At 56.5% G+C, this 18,770-nt stretch overlaps 1 protein-coding gene across 4 annotated transcripts; it reads right to left on the bottom strand.

Annotated features, from left to right (window-relative positions):
• Nucleotides 1-706: 706 nt before the first annotated feature.
• ALDH4A1 (aldehyde dehydrogenase 4 family member A1) lies at nt 707-17,821 on the bottom strand. 4 transcript variants are annotated; one of them, XR_015278664.1, is made up of 18 exons: nt 17,764-17,810; nt 17,541-17,622; nt 16,093-16,186; nt 15,793-15,885; nt 15,656-15,703; nt 15,224-15,379; nt 14,741-14,890; nt 14,587-14,661; nt 11,743-11,930; nt 9,955-10,028; nt 8,778-8,974; nt 8,418-8,465; nt 7,399-7,551; nt 5,481-5,602; nt 4,162-4,280; nt 2,450-3,121; nt 1,209-2,360; nt 707-1,160 (listed from the first exon to the last, which is right to left on the bottom strand). XR_015278664.1 is itself a non-coding variant. In XM_086860216.1 (16 exons), exons 2-16 carry the CDS (start codon nt 17,573-17,575, stop codon nt 3,009-3,011), a joined length of 1,665 nt encoding a protein of 554 aa, XP_086716342.1. In that variant the 5' UTR covers nt 17,576-17,622; nt 17,764-17,821; the 3' UTR covers nt 2,906-3,008. The 4 variants fall into 4 exon arrangements, 2 of the variants coding, with proteins under 2 accessions (XP_086716342.1, XP_086716343.1); XR_015278663.1 differs by having other exon boundaries at nt 707-2,151; nt 2,285-3,121; XM_086860216.1 differs by lacking the exons at nt 707-1,160; nt 1,209-2,360 and having other exon boundaries at nt 2,906-3,121; nt 17,764-17,821.
• Between the last annotated feature and the right edge of the window lie 949 nt (nt 17,822-18,770).

Genomic DNA, 18,770 nt, shown 5'->3' on the forward strand with positions numbered 1-18,770 from the left:
TCCTCCCTGTGCAGGTTTGAGATGGATTTGGGGTTCTCTCTCCTCCCTGTTGGGGTTTGGGATGGTTTTGGGATGGATTTGGGGTTCTCTCTCCTCCCTGCCGGGGTTTGGGATGGTTTTGGGATGGATTTTGGGGTTCTCTCTCCTCCCTGCCGGGGTTTGGGATGGTTTTGGGATGGATTTTGGGGTTCTCTCTCCTCCCTGTGCAGGTTTGGGATGGTTTTGGGATGGTTTTGGGGCAGAGCTGGGCTCCCTCTGCCCTCCCAGTCCCCATCTGCTTTGACCCGACGAGGGAATGGTTTAAGCTGAAAGGAGGGAGGGTCAGACGGGATTTTGGGAAGGAATTCCTGGCTGGGAGGGCGGGCAGACCCCGGCACAGGTGCCCAGAGCAGCTGGAGCTGCCCCAGGATCCCTGGAAATGCCCAAGGCCAGGCTGGACAGGGCTGGGAGCAGCCTGGGATTGTGGAAAGTGTCCCTGGATTTAAGATTTAAGGTCCCTTCCCACCAAACCCATCCTGGGGTTCTGAATGAGGCCTCTCGTTTTTCCTGCCTCTCTCTCCCCATCATTTCAACAGAAAATTTAAAGAAATTTAAATTTAAAATTTAAAGCTGGGTTGATTTTATTTAAAGATCCCCGATGCCGACTCCCTCTCGCTCTTTATCCGACAGCAACCTGGGGAGATAATTCATAAAAAAACAACGCAAAGAGGCTTGAAAATTAATTTATTGCACATTTTTATATCCACAGGAATTCCAAGCACTCCCCCCCTGCCCTGACCCCAACACCCAGCGCTGGTCCCAGCGGCCCTGCCGGGCTCCAGCCACCTGCAAACGCTGTTAATTGAGCACTAATTAATCCTAGGGGTTAGAAACAAACACCTTTGTGAGTTAGAACTGGCCTGGTGCTGCGGATCCCTGTCCCTGTTCACACTGCAGGTCCTGAGCCCAGGGCTAGGCCTGACTGAAGCCCTGCTTAAATCCTGGTTTAAGGCCTGGTTTCACTCCTGGTTTAAGGCCTGGTTTAACTCCTGGTTTCACTCCTGGTTTAAGGCCTGATTTAACTCCAGGCTTCACTCCTGGTTTAACTCCTGGTTTAAGGCCTGATATAACTCCAGGTTTAAGGCTTGATTTAACTTCTGCTTTCACTCCTGGTTTAAGGCCTGATTTAAATCCAGGCTTAAGGCTTGGTTTAACTCCAGGCTTAAGGCCTGATTTAACTCCAGGTTTCACTCCTGATTTAACACCTGGTTTAAGGCCTGGTTTAAGCCCTGAACTGGGCTGGGGCTGGGTGGGACAGCAGCTCCCCAGATGGGATGGAGGGAGGGGGTTCTGGAGCTCCTGCTCCTGGCAGGGGTGGGGAGGGAAGGTTCACCCCCAGCTCCAGCAGGACATTCCCTGCTCCCCACCCATCCCAACAGCTCTCCCATCCTCCCACAGCGGGATCGGAGCAGGGACAGCAGCCCAGGAGCGATGGGAACAGCAGAGCCAGCCTGGCCTGGTCCCCAGGAGCGATGGGAACAGCAGAGCCAGCCTGGCCTGGTCCCCAGGAGCGATGGGAGCAGCAGAGCCAGCCTGGCCTGGTCCCCAGGAGCGATGGGAACAGCAGAGCCAGCCTGGCCTGGTCCCCAGGAGCGCAACCGGGGCGGGATGGAGCTGCTCTGGCCCACCCTGAGCACAGCTGGGAGGTCAGGGGGATGGGATGAGACTGGGATGAGGCTGGAATCAGGCAGGAATCAGGCTGGGATAAGGTTGGGATGAGGCTGGAATGAGGCTGGGATGAGGGAGGGGATGAGGGAGGGGATGAGGCTGGGATGAGGGATTGGGATGAGGATGGCATCAGGCAGGAATCAGGCAGGAATCAGGCAGGAATCAGGCAGGAATCAGGCTGGGATGAGGATGGCATCAGGCAGGAATCAGGCTGGGATGAGGCTGGAATCAGGCTGGAATGAGGATGGAATCAGGCTGGGATGAGGCTGGGATGAGGGATTGGGATGAGGATGGAATCAGGCTGGAATCAGGCTGGAATCAGGCTGGGATGAGGATGGAATCAGGCTGGAATCAGGCTGGGATGAGGATGGAATCAGGCTGGAATCAGGCTGGAATCAGGCTGGGATGAGGATGGAATCAGGCTGGAATCAGGCAGGAATCAGGCTGGAATCAGGCAGGAATCAGGCAGGAATCAGGCTGGAATCAGGCAGGAATCAGGCAGGAATCAGGCTGGAATCAGGCTGGGATGAGGATGGAATCAGGCTGGAATCAGGCTGGGATGAGGATGGAATCAGGCTGGGATGAGGATGGAATCAGGCTGGAATCAGGCTGGGATGAGGATGGAATCAGGCTGGGATGAGGATGGAATCAGGCTGGAATCAGGCTGGGATGAGGATGGAATCAGGCTGGGATGAGGATGGAATCAGGCTGGAATCAGGCTGGAATCAGGCAGGAATCAGGCTGGAATCAGGCTGGAATCAGGCTGGAATCAGGCTGGGATGAGGCACTGGAGCTCCGTTCCAGGGAGCAGCAGCACAGCTGCCCTCTCCTGGTGCCAGATTCCTGCTGCTGCCCAGCCCAGGACAGCCCTGCACATCCAGGGCTTGGGGTGCTGGGGACACAGGGACAGGGACAGCACCTCCTGAGCTCCTCCCCTGCCCTGATTCCAGCTCAGCCCCGAGGGAACCGCTCTGGGCATGGGAGGAAAAGGGAGCCGGGGTCCCGCTGTGCCTCTGCAGCCACCCCTTAATTAACAACTGACCTAATTAAGCACGCTCACACCCCATCACTGAGGTTGGAAAAGACCTTTAAGGTCATCCAGTCCAACCACTGCCACATCCACCATGGTGTCCCCAAGCGCCACCTGACCAAGGCCACCACCAGGACCCTCCGAGCTTTACAATTGAACAACACATTATCATTATTATTATTATAATTATAATTTTTAAATAACTGCTAAGCAGGGCAGGTGGGAGCTGAGTGGCTGCAGGGCTGCCTGGGGGTGGCAGCTGTCCCCAGGGTCACTGCATGTAGGCGTAGCGCCAGTCCCGCAGCGGCACGTGCGTCTCCTTGATGGCCTGAGGGGACGTCCAGCGCAGGATGTAGTGGGGACCCCCGGGCTTGTCATTGGTGCCTGTGAGGGGACGGCAGAAAGGGCTGGGGACAGCACCCAGGGTGGCAGGGACAGCACCCAGGGTGGCAGGGACAGCCAGGGACACGGGGGGGTGGGAGGGACATGGAGGGATGGGGACACGGAGGGACATGGGACAGGAGGGACAGGGAGGGACACAGAGCACAAGAGGGACACGGAGCACAGGAGGGACATGGGACAGGAGGGACAGGGAGGGATGGGAGGGACACAGAGGGACATGGAGCACAGGAGGGACACAGAAGGACAAGGAGGGACAGGGAGGGATGGGAGGGACACGGAGGATGGGGACATGGAGGGACACAGAGCACAGGAGGAACAGGGAGGGATGGGAGGGACACAGAAGGACACAGAGGATGGGGACACGGAGCACAGGAGGGACGTGGAAGGAAAAGGAAGGCAGGAGGGACACAGAGGATGGGAGGGATATGGGACACAAGGAGGGATGGGAGGGACATGGAGGGACATGGAAGGACAAGGACAGGAGGGACAAGGAAGGATGGGAAGGACACTGAGGGACACAGAGGATGGGGACATGAAAGGACACCAAGCACACGAGGGACACAGAGGGACATGGAAGGACAGGAGGGACACGCGGGGACAAGGAGGATGGGAGGGACACAGGACAAGGGACACAGAGCACAGGAGGGACATGGAAGGACAAGGAGCACAGGAGGGACATGGGACAGGAGGGACATGGAAGGATGGGAAGGACACAGAGGATGGGGACATGGAAGGGACACGGAGCACAGGAGGGACACAGAGGATGGGAGGGATATGGGACACAAGGAGGGACAGGAGGGATGGGAGGGACACAGGACAGGAGGGACATGGAAGGACAAGGACAGGAGGAACATGGAGGGATGGGAAGGACACAGAGGACAAGAGGGACACAAGGGATGGGAGGGAGAGGAAGGACGTGAAAGGAGGGACACGCAGGGACAAGGGAGGGACAGGAAGGCCATGGAGGGCCCCAGGGGACAGCAGGGACACGGAGGGGAGCAGGAGGGGAGCCCTGGTGTCACCTGAGATCCGGGAGCCCCCGAAGGGCTGCTGGGCCACCACGGCCCCCGTGGATTTGTCGTTGATGTAGAAGTTGCCGGCGGCGTTGCGCAGCAGCCTCCGCGACTCCTCGATGACCGCCCTGGGCAAGGACAGGCACAGCCCTGAGCACAGCGCCTGTGGCTGCTGCAGGGCCACCAAAACGGGCCAAAAAGGGGCTTGGGTCCCCTCCAGGGGGGTTTGTGTCACTTGGAGAGGGGTTTGGGTCACCTCCAGAGGGGTTTGGGTCCCTTTGAGAGGGATTTGTGTCACTCCAGGGGGGTTTGTGACCTTCCAGGGGGGTTTGTGTCACTTTGAGAGTGGTTTGGGTCACCTCCAGGGGGGTTTTGGTCTCTCCAGGGGGGTTTTGGTCTCTCCAGAAGGATTTCTGTCCCCTCCAGAAGGGTTTGTGTCCCTTTGAGTGGGGTTTGGGTCCCCTCCAGAGGGGTTTGGGTCCCCTCCAGAGGGGTTTGTGTCCCTCCAGAGGGGTTTGGGTCCCTCCAGAGGGGTTTGGGTCCCCTCCAGAGGGGTTTGGGTCCCCTCCAGAGGGATTTGGGTCCCTCCAGGGGGGTTTGGGTCCCTCCAGAGGGGTTTGTGTCCCCTCCAGAGGGGTTTGTGTCCCTCCAGAGGGGTTTGTGTCCCCTCCAGAGGGGTTTGTGTCCCCTCCAGAGGGGTTTGTGTCCCTCCAGAGGGGTTTGTGTCCCTTTGAGTGGGGTTTGGGTCCCTTTGAGAGGGGTTTGTGTCCCCTCCAGAGGGGTTTGTGTCCCCTCCAGAGGGATTTATGTCCCCTCCAAAGGGGTTTGGGTCCCCTCCAGAGGGATTTGGGTCCCTCCAGGGGGGTTTGGGTCCCTCCAGAGGGGTTTCTGTCCCCTCATGCTCAGCTCCAGCCTCAGGGGATTCACACACACACCTTCTGCATTTTCCCTCCTTTGGGGCTCTTTTTTTTTCATTTTCTTCCTCTAAACCACCCCAAAATTCTCTGATCATTTTGGGTGATTCTCTCTGAGGGCTCTTTGCCCTCCTCCTGCAGGAGTGGGCCGTGCTCCAAACATTCCTCTGGGGATAATTCCTCACTTTTAACAACTTTTTTAGGGGCTAAGAAACCACCTTCAAACCATTCCTTTCCCTCCTCACAGGAGGAGCAGCACAAACTGGCTGGGAAATGCTTTTTCCTCCTCTGGAGAAGAAGATTGGTGGCTCGCCCCAGATGGGAAAATCTTTTTTTTTTTTTTTTTTTTTTTTCCCATCCCTGGCTGCTTTTCAGGGGGAATTTGAGGGAATTTTTGGGGAATTTGGGACTCACTTCTCCTGAGCGAAGATCGCCCCCGTGAGGCCGTAGGGGGTGGTGGTGTCGATGAGCTCCAGCACCTCCTTGTAGCGATGCTCGGGGTACACGAAAACCGTCAGGATCGGCCCAAAAATCTCCTGCAGCACCAGAAAACATCACAAACTGTCAGGATGGGCCCCAAAAATCCCATGTAAACCATCAGGATTGGCCCAAAAATCACACATAAATCATCAGGATTGGCCCAAAAATCTCCTGGAGCAACAGAAAACATCACAAACTGTCAGGATGGGCCCCAAAAATTCCATGTAAACCGTCAGGATTGGCCCAAAAATCTCCTGGAGCAACAGAAAACATCACAAACTGTCAGGATGGGCCCCAAAAATCACACATAAACCATCAGGATTGGCCCAAAAATCACACATAAATCATCAGGATTGGCCCAAAAATCTCCTGGAGCAACAGAAAACATCACAAACTGTCAGGATCAGCCCCAAAAATCCCATGTAAACCATCAGGAATGGCCCAAAAATCTCCTGGAGCCCCAGGAAATATCACAAATCATCAGGATCAGCCCCAAAATCTCCCAGATTGCAGGGATTTTTGGGATGGGGATCCCCCACACCTCTCCCAGGATGGGGTCCCGGGGGTCCCAGCAGGGATTTGGGGGATGATTTGGGGGTCCCAGCAGAGATTTGGGATTTTTGGGAATCCCTGCAGGGATCTGGGGGATGTTTTGGGGATCCCTGCAGGGATCTGGGGAATGATTTGGGGGTCCCTGCAGGGATTTGGGGGATGATTTGAGGATCCCAGCAGGGATTTTTGGGATGATTTGGGGATCCCTGCAGGGATTTGGGATCTGGAGGATGATTTGAGGATCCCTGCAGGGATTTTTGGGACGATTTGGGGATCCCTGCAGGGATTTGGGATTTTTGGGATGATTTGGGGGTCCCAGCAGGGATTTTTGGGATGATTTGGGGATCCCTGCAGGGATTTGGGGGATGATTTGGGGATCCCTGCAGGGATTTGGGATTTGGGGGATGATTTGGGGATCCCTGCAGGGATTTGGGGGATGATTTGAGGATCCCTGCAGGGATTTTTGGGATGATTTGAGGATCCCTGCAGGGATTTTTGGGATGATTTGGGGACCCCCACACCTCTCTCATGATGGGGTCCCGGGGGTCCCTGCAGGGATTTGGGGGATGATTTGGGGATCCCTGCAGGGATTTTTGGGATGATTTGAGGATCCCTGCAGGGATTTTTGGGATGATTTGGGGATCCCTGCAGGGATTTTTGGGATGATTTGAGGATCCCTGCAGGGATTTTTGGGATGATTTGGGGATCCCTGCAGGGATTTGGGGGATGATTTGGGGATCCCTGCAGGGATTTTTGGGATGATTTGAGGATCCCTGCAGGGATTTGGGATTTGGGGGATGATTTGGGGGTCCCTGCAGGGATTTGGGGGACGATTTGAGGATCCCTGCAGGGATTTGGGGGACGATTTGAGGATCCCTGCAGGGATTTTTGGGATGATTTGGGGGTCCCTGCAGGGATTTTTGGGATGATTTGAGGATCCCTGCAGGGATTTTTGGGATGATTTGGGGACCCCCACACCTCTCTCATGATGGGGTCCCGGGGGTCCCTGCAGGGATTTGGGGGATGATTTGAGGATCCCTGCAGGGATTTGGGGGATGATTTGGGGGTCCCTGCAGGGATTTGGGGGACGATTTGAGGATCCCAGCAGGGATTTGGGGGACGATTTGGGGATCCCTGCAGGGATTTTTGGGACGATTTGGGGATCCCTGCAGGGATTTTTGGGATGATTTGGGGATCCCTGCAGGGATTTTTGGGATGATTTGACGATCCCTGCAGGGATTTTTGGGACGATTTGGGGATCCCTGCAGGGATTTTTGGGATGATCTGGGGACCCCCACACCTCTCTCATGATGGGGTCCCGGGGGTCCCTGCTCTCCACGATGCAGGGCTCCACGAAGTACCCGACGCTGTCGTCGCAGCCGCCGCCCGCCAGGATGGTCAGGTTGGGGGAGCTCCGGGCGTGCTCCAGCCACTTCTTGATCCGAGCAAAGGACTTGGGGACACGGGGGTGACAGGAAAAGAGTGGCTTTGAGGGGGCTGGAAGGGGGTTTGGGGGTTTAAAAAGAGGGTTTGGTGGGGCTGGAAGGGGGTTTGGGGGTTTAAAAATAGGGTTTGGTGGGGCTGGAAGGGGGTTTGGGGGTCTGGAAAGGGGTTTGGGGGTTTAAAAAGAGGGTTTGGGGGTCTGGAAAGGGGTTTGTGGGTTTAAAAAGAGGGTTTAGTGGGGCTGGAAGGGGGTTTGGGGGTCTGGAAAGGGGTTTGGGGGTTTAAAAAGAGGGTTTGGGGGTCTGGAAAGGGGTTTGGGGGTTTAAAAGGGGGGTTTGGGGGTCTGGAAAGGGGTCTGGGTCAGACATGACAGGAAATGAGTGGGTTTAGGGATCTGACAGGACTTTTGGGGGTGTGAAAGGAGTTTTGAGGGTTTAAAAAGGGGTTTGGGGGTTTAAAAAGAGGGTTTGGGGCTCTGGAAAGGGGTTTGGGTCAGGGATGACAGGAAATGAGTGGGTTTGGGGGTCTGGAAGGGACTTTGGGGGTTTAAAAAGGGGGTTTGGGGTTTCAAAAGGGGGTTTGGGGGTTCAAAAGGGGGTTTGGGGGTTTAAAAAGGGGTTTGGGGGTTTCAAAAGGGGGTTTTGGGGTCTGGAAGGGACTTTGGGGGTTCAAAAGGGGGTTTGGGGGTTCAAAAGGGGGTTTGGGTCACTCCTCTCTCGGTGCCCTCCTGGCAGGGAGAAGGGAACACACACAAAACCCTCACATCCAGGAGGATTTCTGGGGGAAATTCCCCACTTTTCAGGAGCTCAGCTGACACCTGGCCCCAGCTGCCCCAACCCCACAGCTGGGGGAGCCCGGGGCCCGCTCTGAGCTCACCTTGGCATCGATCACCGCCGAGAAGAAGGTCCCAAAGTCCTGGGTGGGCTGCGGGGAGGCAGCAGGGAGGGGATGAGAGCACACCCCGCACCCCAGAGCTGCCACCATTCCCCCCAAAAACCCATCCCAGGGGCCGCCCTTCTCCCGGCAGAGCCCTCCCCGCACACTCCCGGCTACAAGTTAATTTCTAATCACGGCCAGGAGGAGGAGGAGGAGGAGGAAGGGGGGGAGAAGCAGCAGAGCAGGCGGGGATGAAAAGCTCGCTTCAATGGGAATTAGCAGCCGGTTCCCGCAGCCCCTAATCCCATCAGCCTCCCGCTGAGCCGCAAAGCCCTTCAGCAGCCCGGCAGCTCCGCTCACATCTCCCACTTTGATCTTCCCGTGCTCCTCCAGCAGCTTCTCTTTGATGTGGGGCCACAGCGAGGCCGGAGCGTAGAGCCGGGAGCAGGCGGAGCATTTCTGGCCGCCGAACTCGAAGGCAGAGCGCAGGGTCCCGTTCACGGCGCTGCTCAGGTCCGCCGAGCTGTGCACCACGTGGAAGTTCTTCCCTCCGCACTCTGAAACACGGGAAAAAGGGAAAAGAGATGGAAAAGGAGGAGATGGAAGAGTGCAGTACATGGAAATCCTTCCCTCCGCACTCTAAAGCAAAGGGAAAAGAGATGGAAAAGGAGGAGATGGAAGAGTGCACCGTGTGGAAATCCTTCCCTCCACACTTTAAAGCACAGGAAAAAAGGGAAAAGGAGATGGAAGAGTGCAGCACATGGAAATCCTTCCCTCCACACTCTGAAACACAGGGGAAAAGGGAAAAGGGATGGAAAAGGAGGAGAGGGAAGAGTGCAGTACATGGAAATTCTTCCCTCTGCACTCTAAAACACGGGAAAAAGGGAAAAGAGATGGAAAAGGAGGAGATGAAAGAGTGCACCATGTGGAAATCCTTCCCTCCACACTCTAAAGCAAAGGGAAAAGGGAAAAGGAGATGGAAGAGTGCAGCACATGGAAATTCTTCTCTCCATGCTCTAAAGCACAGGGAAAAAGGGAAAAGAGATGGAAAAGGAAGAGATGGAAGAGTGTAGCACACAGAAATTCTTCCCTCCACACTCTGAAACACAGGGAAAAAGGGAAAAGGGATGGAAAAGGAGGAGATGGAAGAGTGCAGTACATGGAAATCCTTCCCTCCACACTCTGAAACACGGGAAAAAGAGATGGAAAAGGAGGAGATGGAAGAGTGCACCATTTGGAAATCCTTCCCTCCACACTCTAAAGCAAAGGGAAAAGGGAAAAGGAGATGGAAAAGGAGGAGAGGGAAGAGTGCAGCACTTGGAAATTCTTCCGTCCACACTCTGAAACACAGGGAAAAAGGGAAAAGAGATGGAAAAGGAGGAGATGGAAGAGTGCAGCACATGGAGGTTTCCCACCCTAAAATCCCATCCTGTGCCCAGAACTCTGAATATCCAGTGATTTCCAGGGCCCACAGGGATGGGAATTCTGCCCCCTCACCCCTGCATCCCCCAAAAAATGTGGGAGGAGGGGCTGGTACCTCCAGCCAGGCGCGGGAAATTGCGGTAGCGATCCAGGTTTTCCGAGACCTGCTTCCAGAGGCGCTTGAAAGTCCTGGAAGAGGAGGGAGGAGCTGGTCAGGGCACTCCTGGCTCTGCACGCAGGGGAGTGATGGGTCCTGATGGGAAATCCTCCCAAAAATGGGATGCCCTGATGGGAAACCTTCCAAAAAATGGGATGCCCTGATGGGAAACCTTCCAAAAAATGGGATGCCCTGATGGGAAACCCTCCAAAAAGGGGATGCTCTGATGGGAATTCTCCCAAAAATGGGATGTTCTGATGGGAATCCTCCCAAAAATGTGATGCTCTGATGGGAATCCCCCAAAATGGGATGCCCTGATGGGAAACCCTCCAAAAATGGGATGCCCTGATGGGAAACCTGCCCAAAAAGGGGTGTCCTGATGGGAAACTCTCCAAAAATGGGATGCTCTGATGGGAATCCCCCCCAAAAAAGGATGCCCTGATGGGAATCCCCCAAAAATGGGATGTCCTGATAGGAAATCCTCCCAAAAATGGGATGTCCTGATGGGAAACCCCCCAAAAATGGGATGTCCCACTCAGGGAAGTGGGACTGAGAGCACAGGCACCAAACAAAGGCTCCCCACAGCAGCTCCGTGGATTTAAAAATGAACTGTTGCAGGAGCAGGGAGTGAGCATCCAGAAGTTTCTGTTCCTCCCCTTTCCCCCCTTCCCCTCAGGCCTTACTGTGACAAACCCGTCTGGAAAACAATAAAAATGGAAATGGCCTCGCAGCGGGAGGCACCAACACGGAGCCCCGAGCTCCCACCTGCCCAGCCCGGAGCTCAGCCGAGCGTGGCCCGGGCCTGGGGAGGGGTCCCGGGGGCTGGCGGCTCCTGCAGGGACCCCTCAGCACCTCTGACACCCCACGGGACACAGCCAGAGCCCAGGGGAGCAAACCCACGGGGGGAAAACACCTGGGGGGAAAATCTACCTGGGGGGAGAAACCCATCTGGGGAAAAATAAATCTATCTGAGGTAAAACCCACCTGGAGAGAAAACCTACCTGGGGTGGAAAACCCACCTTGGGAGCAAATCCACCTGGGGAAAAACCCACCTGGAAGGGAAACCCACCTGGGGGGAAACTCACCTGGAGAGAAAACCTACCTGGGATGGAAAACCCAACTTGGGAGCAAATCCACCTGAGGGAAAACCCACCTGGGAGGGAAACCTACCTGGAGAGAAAACCTACCTGGGGAAAAAACTACCTGAGGGAAAACCCACCTGGGGGAAAATCTACCTGGGGAGAAAACACACCTGGAGAGAAAACCTACCTGGAGGGGAAACCTACCTGGGGAAAAAACTACCTGAGGGAAAACCCACCTGGGGGAAAATCTACCTGGAGAGAAAACACACCTGGGGGAAAATCTACCTGAGGGAAAACCCACCTGGAAGGGAAACCTACCTGGAGAGCAAATCCACCTAGGGGAAAACTCACCTGGGAGGGAAACCTACCTGGAGAGCAAATCCACCTAGGGGAAAACTCACCTGGAGGGGAAAACCCACCTGGAGCAGCCTCAGAGCAGCCCTGGGAGCGTCACTGCCACTCTGGCCGCTCCTGTACCCCGAGCTCAGCCACAGAACTAAAACCACTCCCCGCCAGCACCAAAACCCGGCTCAGACACTTTTTGTCCCCAGTTTTAACCCCGGTTTTGATCTAACCCTGCCACCACTGCTGCAGCCCTTCCCAAGGCCAGCCTGGTGTCCCCAGAGGAGCCCCCAGCCCTCCCTGTCCCCTGTCCCCAACCTACGGCACGCTGCCGGTGAAGTTGAGGCCGCAGAAGTGCTCGGAGCTGGTGACGGTGTCCCCGAACTCGGGGCCATCCGAGGGCACGAACTGCACCACGTTTGGGGGCAGCCCAGCCTCCAGCAGGATCTTGTAGACAGCGTAGCTGGAGAGCAGGGCGGTGTCACTGGGCTTCCACAGCACCACGTTCCCCTGGGAGGAGGAGAATTCCCTGGAAAACCGGGCCAGAGAGGGGATCCCCAGACTTTTTGCTCTTTTCTGTGCTCCCCTGTGTCCCCTGAATATCTGTTTGTAGCCTGTTGTGTTAATGGCTGGTTTTCCCAGTGCTTTTTTTGCCATGGAAAGGCAAAAATTCCAGAGCTCCAAGCCCCGGGGGGAACGCGGCCCCAGCGCTGTCTTGGTTCTTCCTGAGAGCCAAGAACAACTTTTGGGAGATGAATTTCATGGACAGAACACAGCCAGGGCTTGGCTATCACTGCTTGTCCTCCTAATTAGCATTTTTGATCAATTATGCTAATTTATTAAACCCCATGAAGATGTGTTCACCCCGTGTGAATTTTGTGGACGCCTCTCCACGACTGCCCCTGCCTTCAAACGAAGATCTGCTCCTGTCTCACCTCCTTACTAAAACCATCTGGAGTTTCATTTCCAGCTTGGGGAAAAAAGCCACACCCCACCTTCACCCCGACAGCTGAGGGGGCACAAATCCCCCCTTTTCTCTCAGCAGAGAGGCTGTGCCAGCCTTCCACACCCTCCTGCCTTCCCCAGGAGGAGCTTGGCCCAGCAGGTGTTTGTGAAACCAAAGCTCCTGCCCGGATTAATGAGCAGCACCAGGGGCTGGAGAGCTCTGCTGGTGACACTCCACCCCCCCTGGCCCTGTGCCACCGCCTCCCTGTGACCCCCCCGGTGTCCCTGTCACACGGCCTGGCCTGTGCTGCACGGGGTCACAGCCCTGGGGAGGGCTGCACGGGGAGTTTGGACTCTTCTCTCCTGATTTCCAGAGAAAAACCTTTTTTTTTTCCGGGAGAAAATCCTTTTGTTGTGTAGGAAAAGCTCCCTCCTGGGCACTGCTCCTTCCTGGGCCCCTCCAATCCTTCCTGGGTCCCTCCAATCCTTCCTGGACCCCTCCAATCCTTCCTGGGCCTCTCCAATCCTTCCTGGACCCCTCCAATCCTTCCTGGGTCCCTCCAATCCTTCCTGGGTCCCTCCAATCCTTCCTGGGCCCCTCCAATCCTTCCTGGGCCCCTCCAATCCTTCCTGGATCACTCCAATCCTTCCTGGATCACTCCAATCCTTCCTGGACCCCTCCAATCCTTCCTGGGCCCCTCCAATCCTTCCTGGATCACTCCAATCCTTCCCCTCCAAACATTCAGAGGAATAATCCACACCCAATATCCAGAGGAATAATCCACACCAAACACCCAGAGGAATAATAAACTATCCCCAAACACCCAGAAGAATAATCCACACCAAACATCCAGAGGAATAATCCACACCAAACACCCAGAGGAATAATCCAACACCAAATACCCAGAGGAATAATAAACTGTCCCCAAACACCCAGAAGAATAATCCACACCAAACACCCAGAGGAATAATCCACACCAAACATCCAGAGGAATAATAAACTACCCCAAACAGCCAGAGGAATAACCCACACCCTGCAGAAACCCGCAGGCAGCTGGGAAATCCCAGCCACAGCATTCCCAGCATCCGGGACTGCTCTGATCCCGAGGAAATCCCATCCCCAGGACTGCCTGCATGGATCTCTCCGGCATCTAATCCCCCTGTGATGATGGAAACGCTGAGGCTCTAATTAACATCCCCCCACAAAGCGAGCTGTAATTCCAGGTGCCCCCTGCTGCTGAGCTTTTCCTTGTCCTGCTGGCTTCTGCTGCCTCACCCTGCTGGGAACTCATTGTCACCCCGAGCAGGGTGAGCCACGGGATGTCCCAGATTGTCACACCGAGCTGTTTGTCCCGTCCCAGCAGGGCTCAGCCGCTCTGGGAGGAGCTCATCCCAGATTTCCCAAAGCCAAGGGGTGTCTCCCTCGGATCCCGGGGTGGGAAGAAGGGAGATTTCTCCCCAGGAATCCTCCCATGGTGACTTCGCCCTCTCCCCCTACACAAATGCTCCACTCTCACTCAAATGTGATCTTCCCAAATAAAAGCTCCGTGTTCTCCAGCCTCTTTGGGGCAGGAAATCCAAGCCTAATTAGCAAAGAGCCAAGAACAATTTGTTGAGTTTTCTTTTTTTTCTTTCCTAGTGCAACAATAAATTAATCATTCCTGGCCCCAATTTCCCAGGTTATTACTGTCTCTCCCCAAAATCCACCCTGCAGAGGCTCCTGTGCTCCATGGGACACAAACAGGAATGTGCAGAAATGCTTTTTACCAATACTTTGAATTACTTTTTTGCAGCTTCTGGGCCTGCCCTTGTCTTCCTTGGCCCTAACACAACCACTGCACCCAAGAAATGTCATCCCAGAGGAATGTGAGCAGCTACAAACTGGTTACACTTTCATGTCCTGACAGCACCTGGAGCCCAGGTAGGAAATCAAACCTCTGCTGTGTTTATTCCTGGATCCCAGGTAGGAAATCAAACCTCTGCTGTGTTTCTTCCTGGATCCCAGGTAGGAAATCAAACCTCTGCTGTGTTTATTCCCAGAGCCCAGGTAGGAAATCAAACCTCTGCTGTGTTTATTCCCAGAGCCCAGGTAGGAAATCAAACCTCTGCTGTGTTTATTCCTGGATCCCAGGTAGGAAATCAAACCTCTGCTGTGTTTATTCCCAGATCCCAAACCCAGCCTGGGAAGGAAAGCACACCTTGCTTCAGAGCAAAAACTCACCATCAGCGCCGGAGCCCCCGCCAGGTTCCCCCCGATGGCCGTGAAGTTGAAGGGGGACACGGCAGCCACGAACCCCTGTGGAGGGACAGGGACCATTGGGAGCCTCCTGCCCCCCAGGAGTGACCCCACGTGGGGCAGGGGGGGCTCAGCTCACCTCCAGCCCCCGGTACACCATGGAGTTGGTGCTGATGTCCACGCTGAGGGGCTGGCTCTGCTCCAGCTCCAGCGCGTACTTGGCGTTGAAGCGGAAGAAGTCGATGAGCTCGGCAGCGGCGTCGATCTCCGCCTGGATCACCGTCTTACCCTGCAAGGGGAGAGGTCCCAGGCCTTGAGGGGAAGGGGGAATGCAGCAGTGCTGCTGTGGGGTGCCCCTCCCAAGATCAGATCCCAAAGATCCCGCACGGCCTCAACGCTGATCCTGAGCAGCAAGGAATGAGGATCACCCTGAGCACCTCCAGCCATTCCCCAGGGCCAAAACCCACCCAGGCAGCCCCTCCTGCTTCCCCCATCTCCCTCCTGCTCCCCCCAGCTCCCTCCTGCTTCCCCCAGCTCCCTCCTGCTCCCCCGAGCTCCCTCCTGCTTCCCCCAGCTCCCTCCTGCTCCCCCCAGCTCCCCCACCTTCTCCTGCACCTCCTACCTGCCCCACCATGGTCTTGGCCAGCACTTCTGCTCGCCGTGGGCCGCTCAGCATGTCGGCCGCCCTCAGGAAGATCTGGGCCCGGTCCTGCACAGGTTTCAGGTCCCATTCCTTCCTGGCTGCCAAGGCAGCGTTAATGGCTTTGTTAATGAGCTCCTGTGGAGGCAAAGGGGAAAAGGCAGCAAGGAGGAACTTCTCCAGGTTCCTCTCCACCACCAGCTCTTGGGGAAAAGCGAGGGGCCACCATCCACTCCAGGCACAAACCACTGGTGCCATCACAACCCCAAATCTGCAGGTGTGGGTTTGTTCCAGGATCTCAGGGGCTTGGAAAGGCTCCCCGCTCACAAAATGCATTTCACTTGCTAGACCCAGGCTTGGGTCTTCCCCAGAACACAGCCAGGAAAGGGGGCTGGGACAGAGAGGTGCACTCACCTTGCTGGCATAGCAGTACTTGGCCACCTTGTGTGCATGGTTGAAGGGCTGGGAAGAGAAGAAAAGGCTCTGTAGGAAGCAGTCCCAGCACCCTCCTGCTCTGTTCTCCCCCATTTAATGAGAGTTGAAGGACTCACCGAGAGCTGGTACCTCACCGTGGGTGTCCACACCTCCTCCCCGCCGATGACACACGGGATCTCCTCGGTCTTGCCCTTCAGGTCAGCGAGGGCCTGGCAGAGAGAACGTGGTGGGAGCAGCTCCCACCTGCTCCAGCTGCCCTCCATCCCCCTTCCCACTGGGAACAGGCTCTGGGGGCATGGGGTGCCTACAGGAGCTGGGCAGGATGGGGCTGTCACACCAGGGAGAGGCTGGGGCTGCTGTGCAGCACAACCCGGGCCCTTCCAGCCCCCAAAATCCCCAAATCCCAGTGCTGGTACCTTCTGGAGCGCCGCTCGCTCAGGGCTCCCCGGCTTGAACTCCAGAATGGGCTCGTTGGTCACCTGGATGGCCGGGCGGTGCTGCCATCTCCGCCTGGCACAGGGGCAGGACAGGAACCGCTGAGATCCCCCCGTTCTCTCCTTCCCCAGCATCTCAGTCCTGGGGACACCTCAATTCTGGGGACACCTCAGTCCTGGGGACACCTCAATCCCAGGAGCATCTTAATCCTGGGGACACCTCAGTCCTGGGGACACCTCAATCCTGGGGACACCTCAATTCTGGGGACACCTCAGTCCTGGGGACACCTCAATTCTGGGGACACCTCAATCCTGAGAACACCTCAGTCCTGGGGACACCTCAATCCCAGGAGCATCTTAATCCTGGGGACACCTCAGTCCCGGGGACACCTCAGTCCTGGGGACACCTCAATCCTGGGGACACCTCAGTCCTGGGGACACCTCCATCCTGGGGACACCTCAGTCCTGGGGACACCTCAGTCCTGGAGACACCTCAGTCCTGGGGAACACCTCAATCCTGGGAACACCTCCATCCCAGGGACACCTCCATCCCAGGGACACCTCCATCCCAGGGACACCTCCATCCCAGGGACACCTCAATCCTGGGAACACCTCCATCCCAGGGACACCTCCATCCCAGGGACACCTCAATCCTGGGAACACCTCCATCCCAGGGACACCTCCATCCCGGGCTGCCCTCCCCAGCCATCCCCCGCTCCATCCCTGCCGCTGGATGGGGATGCCAGAACCGAGCCCCCAGCCCCACCACCCCTTCTCCACGCTCGGGAAAAAAGCGCTGGGAAAGGGATTTTTAAAGGATGAGGCCCAGGATGAGCTCCGGAGCTGCTCCAATATCGCAATGCTCCTGGCAAAGTCCAGGGGGCAAAAGCCGGCCTGGCACCCCCGGAGCGCCCCGGGGACAGCGGAGCTTTGGCAGCCGCCCAGCCCCTGAAATTCAGCATAACACCCACCAAAAAAGGGGGGAAATGGGAGAAAAAGGAAGGGAAAACATGGGGAAAAACGAGGGGGAAAGCGGGGAGACAAGGGTAAAAAGAGGGAGGAAAAAAGAGAAAGCAAGGGGGAAAAGAAGGAGGAAGCGGTGGAAAACAGGTGGAAACAAGAGTGAAGGGGGAAACACGGGGTAAACTGTGGAAAACGGGGGGAGGGAGGGAAAAACAAAGGGGAAAACGAGGGGGAAAAGGGCAGGAAAAGAGGAGGAAACAAGAGGAACTGGGAAAAGGGGGAAAACAAGGAGAACTGAGGGCTGGCGGTGCCCGCGGTTGGCAGCGGGACGGATCCCGGAGGGATTGGGGAAGGCAGGAGCGGCACCCGGGAAGGGAGCCAGGAAAGGGAAGGAAAAGGAAAGGAAGGGAAAAGAAAGGAAAGGAAAGGAAAGGAAAAGAAAGGAAAGGAAAGGACCCCACACTCACCCGCAGCCCCTCAGCGCCCTCAGCTGCCGCCACATCCCGGCCCCGAAGCGCTCCCGGCCCGCGGCCGCCACTACCCACCGCGCTGAGGGGGGGGTGCGGAGGTGGGGGGAGACACAACCATTAATTAATTAATAAATTAATGAAACCCCGAGGGCGGCCCCGAGCCCATCGCTAGCTGTAGGTGAGGGTGAGGGCCGTGTCCTCCCCCCCGGCCGCGCGGTACCTGTGGGGTGTCCCCAGCGGTGCGTGTCCCCCCCCCCAGCGCGGCGATGGTTGCGCCCGGAGCGGGGGGCGGTGGCGCGCGCGGCGCGCGGGAAGGGGCGGGGCGCGGGCGGGAGCCAAAAGTCGTTTAAAAAAGGGAAATTCGGGCAAAAAAAAAAACAACAACAGAACCAAGGCGAGAACAGCGGCTGGGACTGAGCCCTCCGGGAGAGGATCTGGGCGGGGAGAAAGAGAAAAGCAACTGAGAGTCCCTTTGGCGACGGAGAATCCCCGGGAAAGGGGAGATTTTAACCCAAAAGTGGCCAGGAGAAGGCTGAGATGTGCAGGGGGATTTTAATTTCCAAGGAGAGTCGAGTTTCAAGAGCAGCAGCTGAAGGACTCTCGTTTTCAGGGGAGTTTGGGTTATTTTAGGACCCCAAATGACCTGGGCTGGGCAGATTTTCAGAAATGAGGATCGTCCCTCCCTCCCCAGACCCAAATCCTTTTGCTTTTCCATGTTTTCCTTGTTTTCCACCCCAAGGATTAACACGCAGAGCCGTTCAACCAGGAGTCTGGTTTTTATTTTATAGTTTTTTGTGGTTTTCCTCGTCACCAGAGACCGACTGGGACCTGTTTGATGGACAGCTCCCACCCCTGGGGTCTGGGGCTGAGCACTGGCCTGGGCAGGACGGAGGGATGGACACAGCTGGACACAGCTGGACACGGCTGGACACTGGCTGGACACAGCTGGATGTGGCTGGACACAGCTGGACACAGCTGGACACGGCTGGACACTGGCTGGACACAGCTGGATGTGGCTGGACACAGCTGGACATGGCTGGACACCACAGCTGGACACAGCTGGACATGGCTGGACACTGGCTGGATGCAGCTGGACACAGCTGGACACAGCTGGATGTGGCTGGACACAGATGGACACTGTCTGCTTGTGGCTGGACACAGCTGGACATGGCTGGACACCACAGCTGGACACAGCTGGACATGGCTGGACACTGGCTGGATGCAGCT

This window comes from Cyanistes caeruleus, chromosome 22 (assembly GCF_971803275.1).
Source record: "Cyanistes caeruleus chromosome 22, bCyaCae1.hap1.1, whole genome shotgun sequence".
In the NCBI taxonomy this organism is placed as follows: domain Eukaryota; kingdom Metazoa; phylum Chordata; class Aves; order Passeriformes; family Paridae; genus Cyanistes; species Cyanistes caeruleus.